The sequence below is a fragment of the Buteo buteo genome, chromosome 4, assembly GCF_964188355.1.
Source record: "Buteo buteo chromosome 4, bButBut1.hap1.1, whole genome shotgun sequence".
Lineage (NCBI taxonomy): Eukaryota > Metazoa > Chordata > Aves > Accipitriformes > Accipitridae > Buteo > Buteo buteo.
This window is the reverse complement of record NC_134174.1, coordinates 35931045-35949161: the sequence shown is the minus strand read 5'-3', so window position 1 is coordinate 35949161 and position 18117 is coordinate 35931045. Positions and strand designations below refer to the sequence as shown.

General features: G+C 36.0%; 1 protein-coding gene across 4 annotated transcripts in view; it reads left to right on the top strand.

Moving 5' to 3' along the window:
* BICC1 (BicC family RNA binding protein 1) overlaps nt 1-18117 on the top strand; it is a 114990-nt gene that overhangs the window by 87446 nt on the left and 9427 nt on the right. For 3 of the 4 annotated variants that reach the window (XM_075025518.1, XM_075025519.1, XM_075025520.1), the window contains 14 exons: nt 48-101; nt 1103-1297; nt 2295-2546; nt 6291-6422; nt 7605-7791; nt 9089-9247; nt 9642-9838; nt 10132-10273; nt 10379-10429; nt 11388-11544; nt 12949-13114; nt 14475-14514; nt 15185-15339; nt 17709-17865. In XM_075025518.1, coding sequence (XP_074881619.1) covers nt 48-101; nt 1103-1297; nt 2295-2546; nt 6291-6422; nt 7605-7791; nt 9089-9247; nt 9642-9838; nt 10132-10273; nt 10379-10429; nt 11388-11544; nt 12949-13114; nt 14475-14514; nt 15185-15339; nt 17709-17865 — 2044 coding nt within the window. The remainder of the gene's footprint in view (nt 1-47; nt 102-1102; nt 1298-2294; nt 2547-6290; nt 6423-7604; nt 7792-9088; nt 9248-9641; nt 9839-10131; nt 10274-10378; nt 10430-11387; nt 11545-12948; nt 13115-14474; nt 14515-15184; nt 15340-17708; nt 17866-18117) is intronic. The other variant, XM_075025517.1, reaches the window with a different exon arrangement.

Below are 18117 nucleotides of genomic sequence, written 5' to 3'. Positions count from 1 at the left end.
TTATTTGAAAATGTGATGCTATGTTTTCTATCTTCTTGCCCTTCTAGGTGTCTATTGCAGGACAGCCAGCTGGAGTGGAGTCTGCAAGAGTTAGAATTCGGGTAATAGTCTACTTCAGTATAGTGTTGCGTTGAAAATACCTGAAAGTAAAAATTAGTTTTGAGAACCCTAGGGTTGTCTGGCTCTGTCTTAAAGAGAGCAGAAATACAGGAACAAGTGTGAATATCCGTATGAGTAAAATGCAAAGGGTATCATAAAAACAGTGATTCACATTCTGGCCAAATTTTTAACTAGCCCAAGGTGGACCTTGAATATGAAGTCTACAGTATAAGCAAGATGTGAAGTATCCCATACTGCGTTTAAAATCACATCTTAACTTACTCTCCACAGATGGCCTGTAGAAGCTTAGGCATCCTGTGTGAATCTATGACTTAAGAAAGGCAATTTCTGCCTTCTCAATTTTAACTGGTTTAATGCATAATTTGTGTGAAAAATTTGGTGGAATTCAGTTCCATCCTCCACTTGTAGCACTTACCTATCTTTACCTTCTAGTTTTGACTTGTACGTGTATTCTGGCACGGATAATTATAAATCTAATAAATTACGAAAACTTTCTCTCAATTCTTGTGGTCAGGTATGTCACTTACACCACTTTGGTCTTGACAGTCATCAAAGAAGCTGATGTTTACATAGCTTTGTAGCTGACTTCAGAGCTCCAATTAATTCATGACAGAAAACAGAGTCCTCTAGGAAGTTTTACAAATATTGACCTGTTTGTAGGTCTGCATGGATAAGTATGGGAAATTACCTGGCTTTATTGTTACTACATAGTTGCAAAAGATCCTGCTGTTGGGGGTAGAGGGGGTGGGAAACAAAGAAAAAAGCCTATGCAAAACAAAAAACTCTGGTGTCCCTGGGAAAATTGGTGCCTTTTTCCAACTCAAGATATGATAATATTTTTATCAATGAATCCTGGGCAGAGGATGTGTTATGTCAGTTGCATCATCACTGACCTAATACATTGTGATTCAGTAATAAAATTGTGGTAGTTTTAGTGAGTATGATTTCCGTTTTCAATATTTGCTCTTCAATGTTGTTGTAGGAGCTGCTTCCATTGGTACTCATGTTTGAATTGCCTATTGCTGGAATTCTCCAACCAATCCCAGATCCTAATTCTCCCACAATTCAGCATATATGTCAGACGTATAATATTTCAGTTTCCTTTAAACAACGCTCTCGAATGTATGGTGCTACAGTCATTGTCAGAGGGTCACAAAATAACACTAGTGCTGTGAAGGTAATTTGTCTTAAGTAGGTTTCTGTATGTCATAAATATATTCATAATTTAGATACTTAAGAACTATATTAATGTTATATCCTGCCTTATCAGTACATGTTATTATTGTATAATCACTTTTGAAGCCTGAGGGTTTGAGTTTTTTAAACTGGTATAGGTGAAGTGTAAAAATGCATAGAAAATAGTTTTAAGTTTAGGATTTAGCATTGTTTGTGCTAAGCGTTTAGTCTGTGTTTTATTTCTTGCACCCCTGTTTGGGTTTCTAGCAATTCTGGAATATGTGCAAATCTTCTGGATATTTTAATTGAAAAAAACAAACCAAACCATAACCTCCCACCCCATCCCCCACCCCCAAAAAAACCAAACCAACCACAAAACACCCCCCACCATGTCATCTTCATGCTTTGATCTTCTCAATGTGCACTCAAATATATAACCTTGAAAGTTGCCCTAACATGCAATAAAACTGGTCTTGCAAAACCAGGAGTGGGAGATGAGAATTTGAGAGTCAAGTAAAGGAACTGCCATGAACCTATTTATCTTAATAAAATAAAAACGTTTCCTTGTTAACAACTGGCAGCGTGACAGATTGATGTGGTCTCGGATGGGTCTATCTCAAGCCAGTAAGAACGTCTTAGGCCAAAATTGAAAAACAAATTTTGCAAGTAAACCTACCCAAATAAATCTCTATCGACTTTCTTATTGCTATATGTGGGCACAGAAGGTCTGTTGGGACCAAACCATTTGACATCATCTTGCTGCCTTTTACAATGGCAATTAAATGCTACGTTTGGCCATAAAATGGGAATAGTAGATTGTAGATAAAACGTAGAGTTTAGTCCATATGTTACCTTTAACAAATCAATCGGGTTTTTAAACAAAACAGAATTTTCTTTATCTTGAATGTGGAATGCATGACAAGTAAGGAAACAGTCTGAAATGTTCTCTTGTACGCCTGTGAGCACTGTTTTACTGGTTTCTTGCACTTCCCCTGCAGGAAGGAACAGCCATGCTTTTAGAACACCTAGCTGGGAGCCTGGCCTCTGCAATCCCTGTGAGCACACAGTTAGACATTGCAGCGCAACATCATCTCTTTATGATGGGTCGAAATGGCAGTAACATCAAACACATCATGCAGAGGACTGGTGCTCAAATCCACTTCCCTGACCCTAGTAACCCACAGAAGAAATCCACTGTCTACCTCCAGGGCACAATTGAGTCTGTCTGTCTTGCCAGGCAATATCTCATGGTAAATACTTTCAGTGGAACTTGCTTGAAAAAAATGCCAGATTATAGAAAATGTGCTCATTCTGCATGTATTTATGGGTCAAATGTAAGTTGGCCTTAGATACGAAGGATTACTACTCGCATTGCAAAAAGCTGGTTCAGTTGAGCGCTCTATTTTTGTCAGTGTTTTGTGAGTGTTTGTAGTTATCTAAAATATTTGTAATCTCTGGTAACATGATTTGAAAAACGACCTTGGTAATATAAATGCAACATAAGCAATTTAAATTTACAATAACAATATGCTTCTGAGTAGAAGGCAGATTTTTGGAGGGTTTTGTTGTTGTTGGGTGGTGGGTTGTTTGGTTTGTTTTGCCAACCTGCCTTTTCCATGTTTATCAGGTAAATAGGTTTCTTTTGGGAGGAAGTAGCAGATATTTCTCAGCTTGTATGTGGATGGGTTTTCAAGGAAACTGAGGAACCATAGGAAATAATTACTTATTCTGCAGTCTTACGTTCTTTCTTGTACCATAGCCTCAGTACTACAAGGCCTTTTATAAAAATAGCTCTGGTGATGAATATTATTGTTATTATTTGTACAGATTTTTGTTATATTGGTCTTTAAGCTTCACAGAACGTTTAAGCATTGTTGTAGTACTAACATTGGTACACAGATTTTCAATATATATGGATATTCACAAACACCACATGGGAGGAGTGGACTCAAATCCAATTCAAAGCTGGTATCAGGATAACCCATGATACCATTCAATTCTGGAAGTCCACATCTCTCTTACATTGCATTGTGCCTTGCTGTATATTGGGGAAAAAAAACCACCATGGTGCCTTTTTGTTTATACAGTTACATTCATTATTATTATATTCTAGGATATTATTGTCTGTAAATACCAAGAGATAGCCTTATTCTCTGTATTTCCTTGGTGAGGTTTTAGTAGTACTTTTCTGGAGGCTCATAACGTAGACACAAATGCAAACAAGCTATCATATGAACATCAAAGTCCACCTTTACTCTAGAAACTTAGAATTACGTGAGGGCCATTTTTTGAAATATTGAAGTTTGATTTAATTCCAAACACATCAGTACAACTTAGTATCCCACATCACATCCGCTATATTACCTTTTAAGAACTGTACTGACCAGGAGACTTGGTTTGTTTCAACTCACAGGCGTTACATGTCCTGAAACTGTTGTTTCAGTTTTGTAGATAAAAAAAGTATTAAAAGCAAATTTTGCAAAGAAGGACTATATCTTTTTAAACAATAAAAACTTGAAAAGCTGTGGGAAGAACTAACCAGAAAAAACTTAACCTCTGACTCCTAACTTAGTATAACCAGTATTTTTCAGCTTCAGATAAACACGCTTTAGTATGCCAGTCATGCCAATCCCCACATACAGGTAGATAGCTGCAGTCATTCTCAGCTTCTTTTGAAGTAAATTTCACTTGATTTGTTTTCTTCTTGGGCATTGTTCAGTGGGGTGAGATTTCTGTGTTGCAGAGTGATTTCCTGCAAGGTGGCCTTCTCACCGTGGCCACTGTTGTTATTGCCCCCTGCCAGCTCTTCTGATTCAGTCAGAATAACAACTGACGCTGTTTCACAGTTGGGCAGCACAAGTGTGCCATGGAATTGGAGAGGGGATTTAAAAATAGTGATTTGATCTCTGTAGAGCTCCTAGAAATACCTAGAAGCATCTGAACGTCCATACCAAGAAAAGAAATACCATGACGTCTTTCTGAACTACTAAATTATTGTGTTCCGTAATTCTCAGACTAAATTTAAGGCAGAGTTTACAATATCAACAGAAAATGCAATGCAGTGCATAGATATCTTACAGTAGGACACGTCATGTCTCGGTGCTATCTTTAAAAATTGCTTAGCAGTATGTCTAAATGGAAACTTTAATATCCACCAGTAACTAATTTCGTTGAGAGTGCTATGAATTCTATGGTGTATAAACTGTGAATATCCCTTATCTCTGACAACCATTGCAGGTCTCAGCTTCTAATCACTGGCATGCTGCTTGCAGGAATATATTCAACATGGCGGTTAAGACAATACTCATACTAGTGAATAGGGCAAACTGTAAAAGGAAGAAAGAATACGTAGAGATTTAAAATTAAATACTTACCTAAGCAAGAGGGGTTTGGAGTCTTGATTAGAATGTTCTTGTTCTGTGTCTTCCCCTCAGCCCAAACCCTTTGGTTTCAGCTGTATTTTGATTGTTACTAAAAAATACTGAGACCTACTTTTTGGTTTTTTTGCATATAATAACGAGGAGCGTACTATATTTAATTACAGAAGACATTGACAACTTAGTTTTGTTCACTGACTTCCTATCAAAGAACGTCATTTGGTCTTGTTGTTCTCATCATCATCATGTAGGTGCTCTAAACATACAATAATGAAGCAGTAGTGTAAAAGAAAAAAGAGCCTTTTAATATGCTTATAAAACCTGACATTTCAGCTTCGAAGTTTCTGCTTCTCCTGTTTTTCTTGTTAACCTTTAGTTCCATTTTCATTCAGCAGGCTTTTAGTGAGAGCTTCTCGTATTACTTTCTGCAACTTTTTTTACAAAAACATTTGGAAAATCCAAGTATGAAATGCTCTCAGCAGTTCTGTTACCATAAAATCCTTGATTACCGATTTCAGTGTTTTTTAAATAGACTTTGTTCTTTTCAGGCAAGTTCACTTTGTGGAGTTAAGCTGTGTTTGTCAGTCTTCTTGAAGTCAAAATATTTAAGATGCCTTTCTTTAATTTTCCTTAAGTTAAAATTACTTTAGGTTTTGGAGGTACTGTGTAGTTATAGGTGGTACTGTTGAGAAGTGCTGTTTAAATATAAAATTATATTGAACTAGTGATCTGAAGAATAAATATACTAATTTGCTGCTTTTCACTCTGAAGCAAAAGCTGGAAACTGATTAAGACAGACCACTTTCTTGAATGTATCTTACTGTGGCTTTTTTCCTTATACGTGTGACACTATGTTTACTTTATTGTGAATCTAAATTTGTAAAAAGTACGATTTGTTTTTCACTGGCTTTGTAACCTCTATTTTTGTTACTTTATGAGAAGTAGCAATCTAAAAATTTCTAGATATCCTGTGACCGTTGAGTTTGTTGTTGTTTCTTGGGTTCAGGCTTTTTTTAGGGGTGGTTGGTTTTTTTTACTTAAGTAAAATATTTTTAGTATTTCAAGTGTTTCAGAGATGTCACCCATATCACTAGAAAATACTTATCTAGCTGATCTAGGACAGGGAAAGAGAAAGGTAAAAGTTAAGACTCAGGCAGTGGTGACTTAGAGTTCTGAAAAAATTTCTGTGTTTCCTTATCTCAAACATGAGCCATTTGAGTATGTGAGAGTCCTGCTACCAATTCCTTGACAATATTTTGTTCTGATTTAATTGGTAATTGTGGTTTCTGAATTTGAATCCTCTAGACACCTCTAAGTCTGTATAAATAGCTAATGCAGGGTATGTATGTGCTGATTGGAATGTCAAATATTCAACAAATCATTTCACCCTTATACCACCAAACTGTTTGTTCAGAATTCCAGGGTAGAAAGATACACCTGTATTCTTGCATACAAGGAAATAGCTTTACTTAGAATTTCATCCTTGCTATTTTTTCTGAACTTACTGTGTCATGATGTACATGGGTTACAATCTCTATATTTCAGTTTATTGCTAACATTTTCATGGGAAAAGGGTAGGTTATAAGTTTTATGAATTTTTGCATCTTGTCTTTTCAGGGTTGCCTTCCTCTTGTGCTCATGTTTGATATGAAGGAAGAAATTGAAGTAGAACCACAGTTCATAACACAGCTAATGGAGCAGTTAGATGTCTTCATAAGCATTAAGCCGAAGCCAAAGCAGCCAAGCAAGGTTGGTGAAAAGCTAATACATTCTTTCTAGGCGTTCATGACAACTTTTCAGAGCTGATGAGTTGACATGTCTGCTCCTCCTCCTTAACTTAATGGATCATAAACTTGTAAAAGGCATATATATTTTCTGCTTGAAATATCAGTTTAAATGTTACAACAGCTCTCCTTTATGGTAATTTGACTTTCATTAAGTATTTGACTATACAGAGATTAGCTTTTGTATGCAATATACCGATAAAAGAAATAAATTATGAGGCAGCAAATTGTATCTGACTAGAACTACTCTGAATTTGGTTTTAAATAAATTCAGCTTAAATTGCAGCTCTCCCACATAACTGCAGTTTCTTTAGCAATCAGAATTAAACAAACAAACAAAAAAACCCAAACAAAACCAAAAAACCCCAAGTAATAAGACTATGAGAAAAGTCTATGTGTTCTAAACAACATCTTGAAAAGAACCACAAGAAACAGAATTACAAAATACTTCTAACGGGATATGTTCACTGTAAAATGTTCAGACGAGTATGGATAGGTGACTGTTATCTGCATTGTTGTCTATAATGCCATAACAGACAAAAATTTCAAAATATTCAACAAGCATTCCTTTGTGTCAATAAGTAAGCTTCTCTGTGTAGGGATATATAAAAATCAATACAAAGAAACATAATGTAGCGAATGTACAAGAAACAAATAACGTGTTCTGTAATTTAAGTTTCCAGGCATTTGTTACTTTATTTTCAGACAGCTATGGATTTAATAGCTGAATTTAATACGAACAACTCTTTTGTCCACTTCAAGGTATAGACCTCACATCAAGGTATAGACCTCACATAAAAGAGAAGATGAGATTTTAATTGCTGATTCACTTCTCTAGATCTTGGGGCACTTAAGATTTGGTATACCACATAGCACCAAGGTACAATAATAATTATTTTTCTTAGACAGAAAGGTCTTTCATCATTCTTGTTATCAAGTGCATACAAAATCCCTAAACATCATAGTAACATCAACGCCACTGAATTTGAATAGTTGCTAATGGGCATTACCTCATGTTGTCTCACACCACTATTTTAGTGATAGTCATGAAGGTGTATTAAGAAGTTATGTGTGTTGCAGATCTGTGTTATGTAGTTGTGTTACTCATTGGTTTTCCTTTTTTGTTGTTTTATTTCTTTCCCTACAGTCTGTGATTGTAAAAAGTGTTGAACGAAACGCCTTAAATATGTATGAGGCACGGAAATGTCTCTTGGGACTTGAGAGTAGTGGAGTCACCATAGCATCAAATCCGTCTACTGTCTCGTGCCCTGTTGGCCTGTCTTGTCCTGGTTTGGATATTTTGTCTTCAGCAGGACTAGGACTCACTGGGCTTGGTATGCATTATATTGTATATATATCTTTGTATTTTTTTATAGACCTATATTTGTTTGAAACTTAATTCCCTTGTGCCAGAAAAATGGATCAGATGTGTGTTTTGCATAAGGAATAATTTTAAAGCATTAGAGAATTCTAAAAGCATCTGGCCTTTCAAGGGCTTGTTGTTGTAAAACTTCCAAGGCTTTCGTAATCAGGTATGTGGCTCATCTCTGTAGAAAATCCTCCAGAAGCTCACAAACCATTCAGCTGAAAGTGAAAGGGAGGGAAATACAGGTGAAGTAGGACATTGCTTTTACAACTTTCAGAAGAATCTTTTTCAAATGAAATTTCTTTCTTTGGCAATATTGTGATGTCTCAGGCTGTTCTGAATTTGGGTAGGTACTTAAGCCTGTCAATAGTACCATGAAAGTTAACATAGCATAACACCACATTTCGGTTCTGCCTGTATCTCACTGTAACTGAGGGATGCACATGCTACTAGTTTAGACCTTGCTTATCGGTATGACATTTAGGACAGAAATGTGTAAGCTTTCTGTCTTAATGTAATTTTATAGAAGCAGTGCATAGTCCAGACTGGAATTACCATTTTATTTTCAAGCTCTGTAAATACTCTATTATCAGAAATGTATAGAAAACCAAGTAGTCCCAGAAGAATTTAGTGACAAATCGTGACACTGGTTCTTGAAACTCAGAGTTCTCACATAACCACCAGGCTCCCTTGCAACCTGCTGTCCAGGAGTGCTGCGTAGTTCCATGTCGTGTGCTTTCTTGGGTGTCACATAAGGGCAAGTGTTTGTGCTATTTGACTATGGGTTTTAATGCTGCTTTTGTTACTGTTCCTGTCATGCCTGCACTTTGGGGTTGGGGTTTTTTTACCTCTTTAGAGTATAGTGCTGAACTGCATTGTGAATGCTCTTACATGAAGAGCTGGTTTGAGGGAATGCATTTGGGGGATGACTTGCAGTCAGTATTGAAGATGCAAAATGGAATTGAAGAGTTCTTACTGTGGAAGTAGTGGTTCGTTCATACAAGCTTCTGAGGAAAAGGTTATTGACTGAAATGAAAGTAAGGTTGTGTAGTGCAGTTGCTTTCTTGTTTCTAAGTGATGATTCTTTGAAACAAACTGACAGAAGCAGCAGAGGAGATACAAAGGGATGGTAGGGCTAAAATTTGTTTGTAAAATTACATGCTGGTGCAATTTAGTGGGGTTTTGTTTGTTTCTAATTGGTACTTTTGTGAAAAATGTTTTTCTGTAAGTCTTAGCTAAATATCCACTTGCATAATTTTTTGCAGGCCTTTTAGGTCCAACAGCCCTGTCAGTCAACACCTCAACTGCTCCAAACTCTCTGTTGAATGCCCTTAATAGCTCTGTGAGTCCCTTGCAGAGTCCAAGTTCAGGCACGCCTAGTCCCACGTTATGGGCAACTTCTCTTGCTAACACAAATGCCACAGGTTGGTAGAAGTTAAATGTGAATTAAATGAACTGTGCAACACTAATTCAGCAGAATGACAATTGAACAGTCTGGAATCATTCATTCTTTAGAACCGTAATTCTTAAATTTATCTTAACACAGATAAATAAATACTCAAATTTAAGGTTATAACTTAATATAAACTTATGACATGCTGTCACATGCAATGTTTTCATCTGTTTTATATAGAAAACGATGTTAACTTACACAGTAATGGTTAGATAAAGCATTACAGTTTTGGCATGCAATTATAATGGAAACTTATTTAGTGATATAACAAAGCTACATAAAGATAGATTTTTAAATAAAGTACTATGATGCCTGAGAAAGCTAAATGAGAAAAATAATCAGAACATGACCAAATTTTGTTACAGGTTTTTCTGCTATTCCACACCTAATGATACCATCTACTGCCCAAGCAACCTTAACTAGTATTCTCTTGTCTGGAGTACCTAATTATAGTCAAAACACTCCATCTCCACCACCAGGCTTGACTCCTGTAGAAGTCCACGTTAATGGCATGCAATCAGAGAGTAAAAAAGGCTCATCTTCTTTAAATGGTCATGTGAAGGTAAGTGATATTATCTCTGGAGAACCAGATCTGTTTGTAATAGATCTCTACTAAGAAAAGCTGAAAGAGAAAACTAGCTGTATTAGTAGATTCTTAAAGCTGCTAAGTTTAGAAATGGAGCAGTGGTGTTTTCAAAATATGACTTAACGATTGAAAAATGGAACATTCAAACATATTGTTCTTCTATATCAGGAATTAATTTCTTGTTGTCCTGCACAGATAGAAAAGGGAAATTCTTTCAATATTTCCTTGAGCTTAACAATCACTTCAGTGATTTTTGACAATCATTACAGACCTCAAATATCAAGTATGCTGCACTGTCTGCCACATCGCTAGGAGAAAATGTATTAAGCACCAACCACAGTGATCCAGTAAGACAAACAAGTAGTCATGGTGCCTCAGAACAAGTAGCTGCCAAGTCAAATAGTGCAGAAGGTAAGATTTTGGCATTTTATTCTTTTCTTCGGTAGTGTTTGTGCAGTCTATGTAACATTCATGAAACAAAAAAGTTAATGTATTGCCTGTGCATTTGTTTTGCAGCCATGCTGAAGGAAAATATCGCTGGATCTCCCAGATTCATTGTAAAAGAAAGTAAATAGAAGTTGCAGTATGAGCTGTACTGTTGATAGAAACACCTTAAGTCAACACAAATGCACTTGTACAATTTTATTTATTCCCTAAGAGCAGAAGGAAATAACCGATGAAAGTTTTAGTATGTTTTACAGCAGATTAACTTCATTGCTTAAAACAATCTCTACTGGTTTAAACGATGTTGTATTTTTGCTTTTAATGAAAGGAAAGAATTAATGCCTTTGAGAAAGTTATTGCGGAAAATTATGTGTAGATCAAACCTAGATGACACTGGCAAACAGAATTTATTTGCATGTTTTATAACAGCATTTCAAATACACTGCCTTTTAGAAGCTAAAGCAAGTAATGCACTGTTCCCATCATTCTTGGAGGGAGGGAGAGCCAGTTCCACTTCAAACTTGAGCAAATATGTGTATAGGCCTTGTTTTCACTTGGAAATACTGATCAACAAGGAGATGCTCTTTTATTAAGGGTTGTGGTCGTTTGAAATACTGATTTGAATAAAAGGTGCATTGCCCAATTAAGGTGATAAATATTTGTAAAAACACATTCTAAAGATATTTGAACATTAAGCGAGGAGTTCTTAGTCCAGTGAAAGTTATCTGAGCACCTGGCAAGGTTTATTAAAACTGGATATAAAATCAAATTTGTTCGAAATACTTAGTGACTTCTGATTGTCAGTCTTCAGATTTAATATTAACTAATATTACTGAAAATAAGTCTTTAAAAAAAGGAAATACTTAGCGTGTCTATAATATATGTGAATACTAACACCTTTTTTGTGCATTTGAACTTACATTTCTGATTTCTTAACCTTGCCCAAGTTATTATCCCTGAAGACTACAATAATTCTGCAAGGAGGAAGAGCAGGTTTTATTCTATAGTTGTCATTCCTTCAGTAAGTTCATTAGAACATAAGAAGGTTTTTGTTTAACTCTTCTCTTTATTGGTCTTGTAGGTTGCAATGATGCTTTTGTAGAAGTGGGCATGCCAAGAAGTCCATCCCATTCAGCAAATACCAGTGATCTGAAGCAGATGATGAGCTCTTCCAAACAGGCCTGTGCTAAGAGACAAACGGTTGAATTACTTCAAGGCACCAAAAACTCTCACTTGCAGTAAGTTAAATGTACAAATACAGATTAATGGAACTTTAGCAATGCAAAAATACTGAACATGTTTTTGTAGGTAGAAGGGGTGGTTCAGTCATAAGATACTCAAAAAACTGATTTAAATTGGGCTTGATTTTTAATCACATTGGGCATTAATATACCCCTCAGTTTGTCTGATAATTGCAAACTTTGAATGCTTTTTGTATACCCTAAGTATTTTTCTTTGTTTTGAAAAAAATAAATGCCTTTCCTCTCCCACAAAAGTGGGGATGTTTTTCAGAGGAATTTTCAATACTTATTTCTAAAGGATGCATTTTTGCACTTTCCTTTTTTTATTGATTGCTTTGAGAACAATTCCGTATTGACAGCCTTTTGCCTTTTGTGTCTACCTGAGGCTGTTTTCTTAGAAAAACGATATTCAGGGCATAACAGCATGTTCTCAAACACTTGTCTCAATAATCTTTTTTTGTTTGGTTGTTTGTTTTTAATGAGCCAGCAGTGGGAAAGACTCTTTTGAGTCATAATATGTCTTGGCAACACAGCTTTTGTGCTTAACGCAATGTTTTGTCCAATCTACTTTAAGTAGTGTTTTCACTATTTCTTTTGGGAACTGTTTATCATCACTCTTTTGAGATGCATATTTTCCCTTGCCTCATTTATTTACACTGTAAAAGCTATGATATGAATTTCATTAATTCTTCTTTCAGAGTTTTGAAATCCAGGGATTCCTGCTAACCAGACTCAGTTGTTTGTCAGTCAGTTGTTTGTACGTCTTGTTCTTTTTTGCTGAAAATATAGTGCTCACAGTTCCCTTAGGGCATTTTTCTGGGGTAGTCTTAAAGCACCTAAAACATGATCACTTTGCTTTGAAGTAAGATTTTATACTGTTCTAGAGTAGGCATAAAATGTGGCCGATTTTTAGAAAGAAAAGTTTACATTAAGAGATGCTTTGGCATGTAGGACTGAAATTATTGAAGCTTTAAAAGCAAGTGGGGCCCATGTTAATTTTCGTAGTCCCGTTATGCTTCTCTTTATCCTGCTACTATCAGTCTGTTAGAAATGCTGAACAGCTGGCCTGAGAAAGGCTAAATGGTATGAAGTCACACTGTATAGGGATTGCATGGGCTAGTTCCAGGTACCAGACAGCTGAAATCTGAATCTATAAGCTGTGCCTCATACTTGATAATATAGGAAGCAGCAATACATGCTTTGTCTCGCTGGCGGAGAAACAGGTAAAGGAAAGCCGAGATTTCTGAAATGTTGCTTAAAACACAGAGATGTTTGTGTGCTGGCATTTCTTGAATTTTGCTGCCAAATTTCTCAGGATAAAGCTCAATTATCAAAATTGCATTGAATGTTCACTGCTTGTGAAAAAGAAGACCGGAGTTAATACTGACTTTGCTCCCGCAGTACCGCAGAGAGACTGCTCTCAGATGCAGAGCTAAGTGCTTCTGAAAGTCCTATGGCTGATAAAAAGGCTCCTGGAAGTGAACGGGCAGCAGAGCGAGCCGCAGCTGCCCAGCAGAACTCTGAAAGAGCACGTCTAGCTCCACAGCCATCATATGTAAATATGCAGGTACGTTTCCCTGAATAAACCCAAATCTAGCACAGAACTTGATAATTGCAAAGTGAAATTACCATGGAATGCAAAGGTGACTGATTACTAGACTGACTTGCCATTACTGTTTCAGTAAAAGCATTTCCCAGCAGAGTTGTTAACTCTTTCATCTGCAGTGGATTGTCAGCTAAAAGTTTTGAAGACAAAAGAGCCCTTATGCTTCTGTTGAATAAGAAAAATTTAAGTACAGAATAAATTGGATGGCTATATTAGTCTACACAAGCATCATTTGTGTGTAAAAAATAAAAAAATATCGTTGCTTTGAGAGAATTACATCTACAAAAGACATTTTACAAGTTTTCATAAGCGGTGTCAACAATTTTTTTCTAAAGCTTCAGGTTCATACGCAGGGGGATTTACTGGAGTAACTACACTGGTTTCGCTTTACAATTATGGATCTGTATATTTACTCCTTTTTTTTTTTTCTTGTACTGCTCCTACTTGGTTAACTACAGCCTACTACTATACTATAAACTACTTCCATGTTATTGCAAATCTCCCCAAAGAGAGAGACCCCTTTGATTGTTTGTCAAGCATTTCCTAACAGAGTAGTTTTCAGTATAGACCTAACAGTGTGTGGGCATTGCTAGACTGCATGGAGTAGTGGAACAAGATTAAGGTTAGTGTTTTGCAGGCCTTTTCCTTAGTTATTCCTCTAGTTATTTCAAGTAATGAATTTAATGCTTCAGGCTAAATACTGCATTTTTGTAGTTCAGTGTGTGCTTAAACTTCCTGATCTGTAATTCAAAGAAGTGTAACTTAACCAGGGCTATTTAGACTTCAAATCTTCCATTGTCATAGGTAGTGCAAATAAATACAAGGGGTTTTTTTAATTCTCTCAAAACTTCAGTTCTTTTCATTTCAGAAGATGAGTGCATGGAGAAGAACTAAACTTGAAAGATTATTAAAAGTAACTATGGTTCCTAGATTTGCTGTCGTAAGATGTATGTTATCTTTTTTGTACTGTTGAGTAATGTTGTAAATGCTAAGAACAGATGATTAAGGAAGAGAAATTATGCTTGAAAAGTGTCTTATTAAAAAAAATAAAATTCTGCCTAGACAGTTTGTAAATACTGCTGCAGCCTCACTCAAATGGATATCAGTTATTTAAAATCTTTGTTATCTACGTTTGGGTGAACACTTTAAGTAACTAAGGCTCTAACTGGACTACTGTCAGCTTATTGTGCAGTACTTCAGGTTTCTCCTAGGTGTATTCACTGGCCATTTCCAAAACCTCTGTTTTTACAAAGAGCTGAGTACTGGAATGACTTTTAGTTAGAATGGCAATAAAGCTGTCTTCTGCATGTTTAATTTTTAGGCATTTGACTATGAACAGAAGAAGCTACTAGCAACCAAAGGTATGTGGATAAACAGTGACTTCTAAAAGTTTGTTAGTACACAGCTGAAAGAATTTACTGAAGCTTCAGTTTTGTAATTTGTTTTTTTATCAAATCTAAAGCTGATAGTGAAACTTTTGTATATTAGTTCTAATGTTCCAAAATTTTCTTAATACCAACATAGTATAAAATACAGTATAAACAATTTGCAGATGGAGTGCTTTCTGTGTGAGTATATTCATATGCAAATGATTCATGTTGTTTTCTGAGACCTCATAGCTGTAATACTTGATTTTTATTTGGATGCAAATTAAAGTTTAAGATATTTGTCATATTGACAAAGTTGCCCCTTATTTGAGGGATAAATTAAGTTACAAAATTGATAAGGGCCTTCACCATATCTTTGACCCTGTTTAAAAAGAAAACAAGTACCCCCACACCAAAAGAAAACCAGAAACCCCTCTTTTTGAAACAGATATTCTTTTGTCTTCCTTGCAGCCCTAGAGGCTTTAACTATCTTCAGACAGACTAAATTGCCTTAAGGGTAGGATTCAAGCTGTGTAGCAAGTGGAGGTGTTTAGAATTTACCATTTAGTGGGTTGAAGTCTGTTAGCATACGTGACTTCAGGATTATCAGCTCAGTACCTTTACTAATGTTGAGATTTACTAATTTGTCTCTGTGTTTTTTCAGCTATGTTAAAGAAGCCAGTTGTAACGGAAGTGAGAACTCCAACGAATACATGGAGTGGTTTGGGGTTCTCTAAATCTATGCCTGCAGAAACTATCAAGGAACTAAGAAGAGCAAATCACGTATCGTACAAGCCATCTATGACAACTACTTATGAGGTATAAAAAAATATACTGTAAGGGAAGCTTATTTCTAGCCAATGATACAGTTGTTTCTCTGGAGAAATGCCTGTAACTTGTAAAAAGAAGTCTTGCAGATAAGATTTTTAGCTTTCATCTTAGGGTTCTAAATACTTTTTTTATGGTGAAAAATGTTTCTTACGTAAATATTAAGGCATATGGAATACATTCAGCCAAACACACAAAATTATATCTGCTTTATAAATCTTACTCTCGCTTTATAGAAGTCTGCTCCTGAAAACATATTTGTTTCAAGAAACTTAAAACAACTTGTGGGACCAAATATCTCAATAGTTGTAGATGAGTGGTAGAAATTTTGTAACTTATTAAAACAATGTGTATATAACAGATAAACTAGATAATGTGAATCACTGCATGGTGGAGCAGAACATTAGACTAAGAAATGGCTGCAGTTCATCTTATCTTCTGTTGACAAAGCTGTAGAACTGGAAGAGCTTTCTCTATTTACACTATTCATTGGGCCCAGAAATTTCCTAGGGAGAAGGCAGCCACAGGGTCCAGCAAGTCTCTTCAGAGTCCCACCACGGGAATCTTGCAGGGAACTTTTGTTCCTTTCTTTTTAAAGGCATTCTGAAGTTGCTTTTTAGTGTGTTTCCTTGCTGTAATTTTCCACAACTTCCACAGAGACACCTTTTTGTTTATTCCTGTCCTACTTAAATAAAATGTAAATGGTATGTTTCTACAGGACTGGGACTTCATACAGCTTTTCTCTAGGCTATACCTATCTTTTAATGCAAAAGAAATATCCAACCATGGTAAAAATGTGCCTTGGTGTTCCCCACTTGACATGTGTGCTGTCATTCAACTACATATAACAGGTTTGGATTCACGTGATGAGCTTGTAGTAGTAACTAGGGGGAGAGAAAAAGCTACAACTAAAATCTGTGACATTTTTTTAACATACTTCCCTATACTGATTGAGGTGCGGTGGGGTTTTCTCCCAGACCGTGATGCACTGCTAAAAGTCTCTAAGCAGACATGTCATTCTAACCAAGAAAACGGTACCTTAGTCACTTGGAGTCTACCCATGTGCAAACCACAGGCTTAGCTCTCTCCAGTGAAATGATAGCATGTTAGGACTCCAGTTTCCATTGTTTGTTATGAGCTATTGTGGAAACACTTGCGGAAGCTAAAAACCTTGGATTGCTTGTGTCCTTCTTCTATTTAGCAGTTTTCAACGTCATTTGTATTAGAGGCAGTACCACCCCACTTAATCCATACATGTGCACGTTTGAGAGTCATGTGCTGAAATGTAGTATTGGTATTCTAGTCTAATGTTTGGGAAGTTAATTTGTAAAATAAGCTCACCAAACGTATTTAATGTTCACTGTGATAGCTTACTGTGCATTCAGTTTTCCAGAAATATTGGACGACATCTGTTTTTTACTTCACAACTCTTAGCCATCACTGTGATCTAACATAATGTAGAGGCCCTGTCTCTTTTTGCTCTTCTGTAAGACTTGAAGTCAATTTCTGCCTTTCTTCGTTTCTTGAGTCATACTAACCATAGCTCACACCTTCCCAATTTTGCCAGTGACGAGGAGCTTTTGCCTTTTTTCTTCAGTGGTCTCAATTTTCCTGCATAGCAGAAAAGATTGCTGCCTCCTATGTTACGCTTTTCACCTGGAATTTGATGCAAGTGTATAGAATTAAATTGTTCATTCGGTTCCACAATTTTTAGTTCATGTAAGTTTGTGGTATCAATAATGTCCCATTTTTGGGGGATATATCCCCACCCAATTCTGTAGTTAACTGTTGCTTTCAGGGAATACTGTTGCCTTATTTTGGAACATTCTGACCCACAGTGATGAGAGTTGATAATTAATATTTTACAGGAATATGAAAATCTCCTTTAAAAAAAAAAATAATTAAATCTGCAAATTCACAAACCATTGCAGAATTGTTGTTGTATTGTATACATTATTATTGTCAAGTACTGCGTACTTGATCCACTTATCTTCAGATAGATGTTCTGTTATGTTCTCTTCCCCGTGAAGGGATGTAGTAGACAGACTACTTTGTCTAGAATTTTTATGGGAATTTGATACCATGGAACATTTTGGAAACAAACTTGGAAATACTGAGTAATTTATTTTGAAGCAACATCTTTAAATAACTTCTGCTTAAAATCTGTAAACTGCATGTGTTTTAGGCACACCTGCTGTTTTTGTGTCCGGTTTGCAATTATTTGACTATTGATCAACTGCCAAAAGAATGTTTGCAAGCATTAAAAGCTGTTTGTTTTTAACTGAGCTGCTTCAAAGAAAACATCTGAGTCACAACGAAACTTCTGTTTTCTGCCCAAATTTCCTTTTTGTGATTTGCAGGGTTCATCGATGTCTCTCTCACGGTCCAACAGTCGGGAGCACCTGGGAAGTGGCAGTGAATCTGATAACTGGAGAGATCGTAATGGGCTTGGACCCACAGGTCATAATGAATTTGTCTCCTCAATTGGCAGCCCCAAACGGAAACAAAATAAATCAGGTTAATAATTTCTTAAGATCCGATTTTAAAAAAAAAAATCGTATTGATATCAATGAATATTTATCCTAATATAAATGTTTCCTGACATCACTAGGGATTTAAATTACCAACACCTTTCTACAAATTAAAAAGTGAAAACTTATGAAAGATTGTGTAACATGATATATGAATAATGGTCCAAAACACTTTTAAGGAAGTGTTTTAAACCTAAGACATTCTTGCTGAAAGCTCTTTGCTGTCTTGGAAGGGGTT